The 10,742-nt window shown below is 43.7% G+C and overlaps 1 protein-coding gene across 1 annotated transcript; it reads left to right on the forward strand.

Annotated features, from left to right (window-relative positions):
• Positions 1 to 1,362: 1,362 nt before the first annotated feature.
• slc7a6os (solute carrier family 7 member 6 opposite strand) lies at positions 1,363 to 2,283 on the forward strand (the record flags this gene model as incomplete). Its single annotated transcript, XM_083638311.1, has 1 exon — positions 1,363 to 2,283. One exon carries the CDS (start codon positions 1,363 to 1,365, stop codon positions 2,281 to 2,283), a length of 921 nt encoding a protein of 306 aa, XP_083494437.1.
• Between the last annotated feature and the right edge of the window lie 8,459 nt (positions 2,284 to 10,742).

Raw genomic sequence — 10,742 nt, forward strand, 5'->3', positions numbered from 1 at the left:
GCTTAGGGGGAACTGACAGAGTGCAGTGTGTGTGTGGGGGGGGGGGACGGGCACTGCACTAGTGACATATAAATTACTGATATGACGTCATCGTCATCAGCGTCGAATGGTGGCCAGTGGTGACCATCGTCGAATGGTAACTAATGGTGACTGATGATGTCATGTCCCACAATTGCCGAGTAATGGCCAGAGCAACCCATGGGTCAAAGTCTCCAGTCACCTCCCTAGAAATGAGTGCAAAATTTAGTAGTAGTAAAACGCCGCTATTAGTAGTAAGATTGTAATTGCTCACTGGCGACATCATCACTGATGAGATCACTCACTGATGACATCACAATTGCTCTAGTGACATCACTGATGACATCATCGAGTGCTTGAGTGACATCACTTGTCACGATCAAACAGAAAACCCAGAACCAGACACGGACACAGGCTTAGATGCAAAAACGGAGAGAATTTAATAAAGTTCTTAAACGTAAATAGGGCTCGTAGCCAAAACGTGAAAGTCAGTGATCCTGACGAGGGTGCGTCTCCAGAGCGCACGGGGGTGTCCAGGGCGCGTTGGCGGGGCACCCAGCTGGGTGTTCCGTAGGGCAAGGGGGGCCAGGCAGGCAGAGAGAGAGGCAGGCAGAGAGAGAGGCAGGCAGAGAGAGGAGGCAGGCAGAGAGAGGCAGGTCGGCAGGACTCAGGCAGGCAGGCAAGGAGAGAGGAGGCAGGCAGAGAGAGAGGCAGGTCGGCAGGACTCAGGCAGGCAGGCAAGGAGAGAGGAGGCAGAGAGAGGCAGGCAGAGAGAGGCAGGTCGGCAGGACTCAGGCAGGCAGGCAACGAGAAAGGAGAGCGAGACGTCAGGATCCAAAAGTGATCACCAAAACAAGCAGGAGGAAAAAAGGCAAAGTACAAACCAACAGCTAGTGACGTGAGGCAGGACTTCTAGACAATAACCGGACGCCATCTTGCAGAACCAGAGTGTATATATAGTCTGCCTAATTGATGGGCGGACCTGCCTGGTAATGGGCCACACCTTGGGGAAACACCGCCTCCACTCAACCACCCAGCCTAAACACACGCCCACAGACAACAGGGAACAGAGCAGGGTTAGTGAGAGGAAGAGGACTGGCCAGCATCCATGACATCACTGGTGACTTCACCAATTCTATACTAAGTGATAATCAGTGATTATGTCAGACGGGAGACAGTAATGCAACATAAAGCATGCCAACTGCCATAAAACACCAAAGAAGATTATGTCAGACACTGATGATGTCTTAGACATTTTGACATCACCAGTGATGTCATAAATCCTTCCCTGCAGAGGCTAAAAAAGTAGGACCGGGCAGACCGAGACAGAGTGCAGACAACAACATGGAACCAAACACGCCTATTCTGCGACTCAAGAGAAAACGGGGCACCGTTCCCACCGATGCCTTGTTGCTGGCGTGCAAACGTATACGGCCAGAGACCTCTCAAAGCATGGCGGAAACCATAACGGAGCCAAATGAACTCGAGGTGGAGAACTCTGTCTTCAAACTCGTGGCGACCGTAGCGACACAGGATGCTCCGGTTCAGATGCAGGTTCGCAAGGCCCTGGCCCATCCTCGTGTGGGCCGCGCACTGTGCCCGCCTGCTACCAGCTCACACCGCATCGCTGCAGACCTACGGAGCGCCAAGTGGAGCACTCAACGAGAAGAGCGCTATCAAACACTCTCCAGCCATCATGCAGGGTTGTGGAGCCCAAGCGAGCAGCAAAAGCCCCAGATGGACACGGCCAAGAAAGAGCAGCAGAAATGTTGGAGGCTGGGGGAGGTGCCGGTGGGGGAGGTGCAGGTGGTTGACCTCCTACACGAGGATCTAGGGAACCAGGACAACACTCCAGCCAAGGCATTGCCCTCAAACCCAGAAGTCATCCTGTCTAACAACATGAAGATGCTCCGGGAGCGTCTCAGTGTGAGCGGAGAGGGACTGGGCGAGGAGCACCGCGAGCAGGAAGATGACTATGTCTATGACCTGTACTACCAGGAAACGGTCACACCCGGCTGGATACAGGACATCCTGTCTGTCAGGGACTACTACGCCGATGATGGAGAACTGGTGCCGGACGAGGTGGTTCACAAGGAGGAGGTGTATGAAGATGAGGATGATGAGAACGAGGAAGGCAACTGGAGGAATGACTACCCCGATGACGAGAACGACTGGGGCAGTGAGGAGTGCTGGGAACAGAAGCAGGCGTACAGGGTAAGGAGCTGGGCCAGCTACCATGGGCTGTTTCGGAGAGGACCACAATAGAAATAAGCCTTCGGGCTTTATTGTGTTTTTATCCTCGGTGATTGATATATTGTCTGTTCTTTTCTTATTATATGTATTGTTGTGTTCTTTCTTGTTTTTTATCACCAAATAAATTCATTCATTCATTCATTCATGCAGCTAACCATTCTTTTTTCATCAATTAATCTATAACGATAATTATTTCGATTAGTCGATTAATCTAACGATTATTTTTTTGACATTTCGGTTTCCAGACCTGTCTAGTCCGTACTTGTTTCAGAGCAGACAATGCAGTTTTATAAAAAAAAAAAAAATGGACAGTCCCCCCTAAAAGAGACAAAAAATGGTGTCTGATAGGTAGGGGTGGAGTAGAAGAGGAATTCTTCTCAAAAATATGTGATTGTACAGTATTGTTTTCTTCATAGCCAATTTATATGTTGAATAAATCAATTTATCAGCAATAATGACTGTGCAAACTAAGCGAAGTATACTGCCCTACAAATCATAACTGCAGTAACTACGCCAACACTGAAACTGAGAAAAATGGCTTTAAAGTTTTTTGACTGTCCAGCCAAATGAGATATAGGTTGAAAAGTGGCAATGCGCTTATGTATACGTTAAAGTATTTTTTCGGGGCAAAACAATTATCAATTACTTGACCTATGACCCCAGAAATGCAGATACGGCACTCTGTCTGTGTATTACCTTAAACAGATGTGTAGGTAGTACAAGGGAAAAGCGCAGTAACTACAAACTAATGTGCTTCTCCTGTCTTGTTTTTCATGAGACAATTGTAATCGGTTTTGATTTCGATACCACATAATATCTGTATTTAATTGTTTTATTGTTTACATGTTTAAAACATTTAAATGGATGAGTAACAGATAAATGCAGGGAATCCTGAAGTCAGTTGATGTAATCTTCACCACTGGTGTTGCTTTTTGGTCATCATTCTGACACAATTAATTAATGAGCACAGTTGTTTTTATTATCTTAATTTAGAACAGGTTTTCTGAATTTTTTGAATTTGATAATTCATACAAGAACATATACAGTATTACATAGCATATTACAATTAAAATTAAAATGAATTACAGACTGAGTCTGAATGCTGATAATTTATGCAGCAATTAAAAGGATTGTCCTGATGAGCTAGGTAGTGATACCAAACAAGTATCACTATCTACAGCCAGATTAACACAATTACCTTCTTTATTGGATGATCTCTTATGGATTATTAGCTAGGAATACAGCATTTACGATTTTAAAGACACTGAAGACTCATTCATTAACAATTTGGACAGCTGTCAGTGCGCTCCCATATTGGGAATTGACTGGATTAACTAAACAGATTGTGTCATTATGAGTGATTGATATGTTGGGCTTTGTTATGGAAAGAGCGGGAAAATTGCAGTAACTACAAAATCCAACCAAAAACCAGTCTGAACCGCAGTAACTACACCTCAAAGTGTAGTTACTGCGTTTATCTCTGTTTAAGTCCAGCTGAAGCTCTGTGAAAGCAAATCAAACTGCAGTAAGTGTAGTTACTGCAGTTTTGTCTGGTTTTTGGTTGGATTTTGTAGTTACTGCAACTTTTATACTCTGTTTTCTCAAATATAGAGCAAGACTGAACTTAGAAAATTTGTCACATGATAAAACAGATATCTAAAATTTCAATTTCAATAATAACTCAATTTTGACCAAAATTGTAGTTACTGCGGTTTTGATTTGGAGGGCAGTATAGTGCAAAAGCATGTGAACTAAGCGTTACACTATTGTGGTTCTCAAAAATATTTTCGCAAGTTTGGCAGGTCTGCCCCTTTTGAACATTGAGCACCTGGCCCTCTAAAGGTCTGCACGGCCCTGTATCAAATCTACTGTAACTGTGGAGTACCATTGATGACAACTGTGTGCAATTCATCTCTATATTCAAGGCTATTGAAAATAGGTAACAATGTATTTAGTAATGAATACAGAAAGCACAAATAGGCTACTTCATGTTGTAATTTGCTCCTGAAACCTGGTATATCTTAGCCTTCACAAGTGCATCAGTATTAGGTGTCAAATCCTGAGCTTGGAAAGTTGCATTGTAGGACTTCAGTGTGTTTGATACCCCTGAATTAGGGTGTTCACAGTTCACCCCACCCACCCCAAACGATCCCAACCAAAGAAGTCAACGCTCTGTTGTTCCATTCCAACATCCTAAACAAGGCTGGTGTAAAAGCACGCTTAAAAAATCCCAAGATCTAGTCCCTCATGCTTTACCTATCTCAGAAGTGCCACATCTATCTTCTCTGAAGTTCTGAACGTCGCCAAAAGACTTATTTTGAAGGAATGGAAGTCCTCTTCTTCACCTTCTTTCCAGGTGTGGCTAATGGACATGGTCTCTGTAATACAGATGGAAAGACTCCGGTTCCTGAGAACAAATTCATTTGGAAAGTTCTCAACTATTTGGGACCTGTTTTTAACCTACTTTGACGAGGTTAAGAATGACTAGTGACTCAGGTTAAGGGTAACTGACGGCTTGCCCAGCTGATTTCCCACAGACCCCTTGGATAAGATCCCATACGCAATATCTCTTACAAGCATATAAGCACCTTATGCGGCTGGTAGCTCCACGTTACAATGTTAAATGTCAAAGAGGTTTTTTGTTTGTTTTTGTTTTTATATATATATATTTTTTTTTTTACTTTATTATTATTACTTCTTTTCCTGTGTCTGAGCCTGTTTGTCTTGTATGTTTACCGTTCTATAAAAAATGGGGGGGGGGGGGAAAGAAAAGTGCCACATCTCACAATATTACATGCAAGTTGTTGATATGTCAACAAGAAAAACTGTACACATTGTACATTTACAGTACATTAGGTTCTTGGTGAAAAAAAGTTTTAATTTTTGTAAGTCTCAAACAAGCCCGAACCTCTGTTTCTGAAGATTTAAGCCAACGTGGAAGGACGGACCAGAAACTGTAGTTCCTCAAATGGCCACTTGAGGCTGGTTCCCAAAGCGAGTCCATCCTCATAGACCCCCATGTTAAATTGCCCAAGTTTACAGCAGAAATAAACATGTTTACAGCCTGGTTCAATGCTAACTTCACTGTTCATGATAACTGTATGGGGGTACATTTTTACATAACTCAGCCATTTATATAGTCTATGGCTGCAAAGAGAAGCATGATTGTATAGAAGTCAATGGGAAAATGCCCTTACTTCACACTTGATTGCCCCCGCACTGGAACCTACAGCAAATTGAATGGGAGCTGGAAACCATCATTAATGTTATTGGTTACACCTGTGTGTTTACCCTGCCTTGAGACACAAAATGTCTGCGGTGAAAAGGGTCTATAGCAGGTGGTGCTGCGGGTCAGGCAAAAAAAAGAACGAAAAAAGAACAGCGACGGTCAAAATGAGAAACTCAAGGCTTCAAAACAGAGAGACGTCACGGTGACTACGTCCATATTTGTATCCAGTTGAGGGTCCCAAAGTTCAGCCATGTCATTTGAAGGCGTTAGTCCAGGTCCAGATACAGATGATGGTGATAAAGCTGGTGGTGATGAAGAGGATGTAGAGGCCGAAGAGCAGGCGGTCGATGACGATCCCGATGCGGTTCCACTCCTGGGAGCTCTGGGTGCCCTGGTCGTAGGGATGGGGATTGTTAATTTTTATTGATATTGATATAGACTTTTCGAGACTGCTTAACTCATTCACTGCCAATATCTGACTGGCATTTTTGGCACAGGCCAAGTATTTCCATAATGTTTGGTCATCTTTCAAGACCCACAGTAAATTCTGTACTAGGACTACAGTGATGTCCAATACCTCGAAATGAAGATCTAAGTCTCTACTTTCACCCCCAAAAAGAAAGTTAGCTTTTAGCATGTTCTGTACTCTACTTATAACCCTTTTTATACACCCCATGTTCACCAAAAAAGCCTGTCTGGGAAGAGAAAAGGGAGAAAAAAGCATTTTTGTAAAAGGGCACAATCTCAGGCATAACTCACTCTCAATTCTTTTATTTTGAACTGTATTGACATCAGACATGTAAATATTATTCGTTAGGACACAAATGACAAAAAATATATATATATATATATATACACACATGAAGTGCTTTTTTTTACATTCAACAATACAGTTTACTCGGTGTGAGTGTGCAGACAGACAGACAGACAGACAGACAGACAGACACACCGACAGACAGACAGACAGACAGACAGACACACACACACACACACACACACACACACACACACACACACACACACACACACACACACACACACACACGATCCCCCTTTTAGATTTCTAACCCAACATAGGATAAGCAATAACCACGCCCTGTGGCGCTGGGATTGGCCAGGAGCAACACTGGAGGGCGAGCAGCCCAGCGATTTCATGAACCAACTGAAGAGCTCTTGAGAAGGACAGCGGGCTGCTGTGAGTGCCTTCTGCCCGCTGCTGCCTAGCTGTTCCTGTGTTTATTTTGATTTGTTCTGGTACACCGCCCTCTTCCATGTCTCCCTGTCATATCTATGATCGTTCCCGTTTTCCCCTCGGCTATTCAACACGTCCTCACCGCCCTCGCAAACTGATCGATCATTTCCTCATTCCTCCGATGATCAAACACATCTCTTGATTACTTTCTCCCGTTTTCTCCTGGCTGGCACAGAGGAAGGCGACTCCAGCTCGGCGTTTCAATTGCGTTTCTCCTGTCTGCACAAGGAAGCGTTACCCGTTCTCTGCTTTCCCTCTTGCTCAATTTCAAAACAACAGCTGCGGTATGTGTTTGATCGCGTGCTGTCGGCTACCCTTTGAAGGCAGGGACCTGTGTCTGTGTGACAGGCTGGGCAAGTGTTTGCTGCAGGCGCTGCACCAATAAAAACAAAAACACGTCAAACACGTCCTTGGCGGGGAAGGCCATTGCTGATAACACGTCAAAGACGTCATTGGCGGTGAATGAGTTAATGATCAGAGTCTTTATCGATGTGGAAAGACGAGACCACAATGAATTCTTAACTAAACTTGCTTTGAAGGAAAATAAATAATATATATACCGCTTTGCACGTTCAGCCATCGTAGCAACGCAACCAATTGACCAAATGAGAAGAATGAAGCAAACGAGGGCGTGAGCCAATTCAATTCTTCGTTTAGTTTAATGGTGGTTTGTAGGCAATAAAATTGAATTAAAAAACTTTAGACAATCGATGTATGTTTGTGCACCAGTCATTTGAAAAGACATGACCCTTGTGTCTCGTGTCTACCCAGGATAGTCGTATCGATGAACTGATGAAGGAGCTATCACAAGCCAGACTCTCTCCCTGCAGCAGGAGAGTCTGGCTAGTAATAGCTCCACTGTGGACTAGCGGGGGAAAAGGCTCTGTTTAATACCTTTAAAGCCATCCACCGAAAGTACTATGCACAGTACTATGTACTTCATTGCACAATCCACATCAATCGTTTTTAGCGTGTAGCAACGAGCTAGCAGCTAGCACTGCTGTTGTTATTGTTTCAAAGCCGCGCAGGCATTTTAGATCGGCAGATTCGACACGGAGTGAGCGGAAAGGAAATCCATATATGGTCGCAGCCGGTCAGTCAGACCAGGTCGGAGCCAATTGCAGAGCTTGCATGGAGCGGAGTGGGATTTCCATCCGGCACCGACTGAAATGGTCGGCACCAATGGGAGAGCTAAGCCCACCAGGCTGCTTCAAGCCAGTCAGACTATAGTAATGGGGTAATCCTTCCTGGGTCTCAATCCCCATCCCTACCTGGTCATGTCTTTCCAGCTGCAGACGGATGGCCAGCAGATCCCGGGTCAGCTGTCTGAGCTCCTCCAGCACAGGGTCCAGAGTGGTCTTCTCTGGAGGCCGACTGCTGGCAGTGGTGGGTAGAGTAAACAAAAATGGTACTCAAGTAAAAGTACAGTTTTATACTATAAAACTTATACTATACTTACTCAAGTAGAAACATACTCGTACAAATAGTGACTTAGTCAGGTGAATTTCAATAAAAAGGTTGATGATTGAACATCTAATGATTTATAATGTTTAATTTATGTTAAAGGTCACTTTGAATGATTTGAACTAATAATAATGTGGAAAAACCAAGATTTTAAATTCTGCTTCGGGACGACTTAGATTCATTTTGGATTCGGGACGACTTAGATTTATTTTGGGTTCAACGATGTTGGTGTAAACATTAGGTTAAGAGATGGGTTTCTAGTAGAAAGACCCTCCACCAACTTGGTATTGATTTATCTGACATTATATGCGAAAGGAGTCACCATTGCCAAATTCTCCAGAAATATAAGCTACTAAGTTTTGACAGTTTTGTTGACTTTTCATTTGTAAAACTTATTTTTAAGTGTGTAAACAACCTTGCCCCAGAAAATACTCTGTCAATTGGTAAACAGACAAGATAGTGGGATTAGAATTAGAGGTGCAACAAGTAGAAACTGTGGAGCCACAGAACAACATTTGGTCAGTCATCTTTCTCTGTAAGAGGTACACAGCTATGGATGCATTACCATCTGAAATAAAAATAAAAACTGACAGAGTTGAAGGTTTTTAAGACGCATGTAAAACAATGGCTGAAACAGAAACCAGCCTGTGAACACTAACTGTTCGCAGGCTTGTTTCTTTCTCTTTTGTCGCTCTCAAATGTAACCTTCAGTCATTGTTGTCTCGATTACTGTCTGTAATGGTTGCCATTGATACCTGATGCAGCATTTGTGTGCGTATCCCTTTAAGACCGCGTTAACGCGGTTCGCGGTCTTAAAGGGATACGCACACAAATGAGGGATATACACGCAAATGCTGCATCAGGTATCAATGGGTTAATGCTTGTGTGGCGGCACCACAACAGAGACTTAAAGGAACACTCCGCCCATTTTCAACCAGCTTTGTATCATTAGAACATCAGTAGTATATCAGAAAACTGTTAACGGTTTTGAAGTCTGTCATTTAATTTGACAGTTATTGAGTGTTAAAGTGTGGACCAGTGACATCACTGGTCCACACTAACTCAAATTAATAACTCATTAACTCAAATTAACTCTCAATAACTGTCAAACTAGATGAATGATGAATAGTTTGACAGTTATTGAGAGTTGATTTGAGTTAATGAGTTATTCATTTGAGTTAGTGTGGACCAGTGATGTCACTGGTCCACACTTTAACACTCAATAACTGTCAAATTAAATGACAGACTTCAAAACCGTTTACAGTTTTCTGATATACTACTGATGTTCTAATGATACAAAGCTGGTTGAAAATGGGCGGAGTGTTCCTTTAAGAGACTTTCACCTTACTGCTGCGGGCCCTTTAACACATTGAGTGCCACAGCGCTTCAGTAAAATTGTCTGCAGCCTGTGCCAGATTCACTTCCATTCAGTTGAAAACAGCTATAGAATTTTTTCTATTATGGCTATATTGACGGGGCTGGACTTTAATGAAACATTGAACACTCCTGCTTCTTCCAAAGAAGAAATTTTGTTTCTAGACAGTTCCATTATGAAATGGCAGCCTCTGAAAAAAGTGCACTTTCAAGGGTTTTCTGTCGTTTTTTTTTTACTTTCCAAGATATAGTCACTTTTATGAATACCTTTTGCACTCTAATTTCGAGCACATTCACTGACTCTGGCTGGTGTTTTCTGATGTGGTGGCGTGGTGCGGTTTCTGTGCAGCCTGCGTGCCCCCCCCCCCCCCCCCTCTCCCCCCCCCCCCCCCCCTCTCCACCTCTGAGCTGCGGGCTCCTCCCACACGCACAGAGTTTGTTTTCTCGACTCCGTTTTTGCCCCGGACAGATCCCAGCGCGCATCAAGGAAATGATGCGCGCTGGCAAACGCGACTGAACGAAAAGGCTTGGCCGTTCGGCTTCAGATGCTGGCTTTCTGGCTTTTTCAGGAAATCGTGTGGAGATAGATAGAAGCATAAGAGCTCAGTTGTGAGCGCGGATGCAGCCGAGCCCACTCTCCGCTGCAGACAGAGCAATATATACGGCTCTGGCTGAAGCATGCATCGGTTTCCTCTTTGATCACGGCTTTCTCCGTTTTCTCCTGCACAAAGTAAGGATCTGAGGTGGGTGGCGCAGCTTCCGTGACGATGTTTAAGGTGGCGCCGTGTGATCCCTTGAAGGGATTCATGCTCACTGGCTAGGTACGACCTTAAACAGCAGAATTATGGAATAATATGAATTATGATTTTAGGACGTCCACAGACATCCTTGGCACTCCTCGTTACTTTTTTTTAGGACGTGCACAGACGTCCTTGGCACTCAATGTGTTAAGAGAGGGGGTTTGTGGGCCTCTTGAGTAGTTTCCGGGGTAACTCAGTTCTGTCAGTAAGCTACAGTACAAGCGACAACATGTAATGTATATAGTTGGATTTGGAATAAATCTACTAAATAATTAGTAACTTACACCATTTAAATATACCATTTGCTATAGGCTATGTCATGTGTTTCTAATGTCTACACACCATGCAGGTG

The sequence above is a fragment of the Poromitra crassiceps genome (assembly GCF_964638095.1).
Source record: "Poromitra crassiceps genome assembly, chromosome: 6".
NCBI lineage: Eukaryota > Metazoa > Chordata > Actinopteri > Beryciformes > Melamphaidae > Poromitra > Poromitra crassiceps.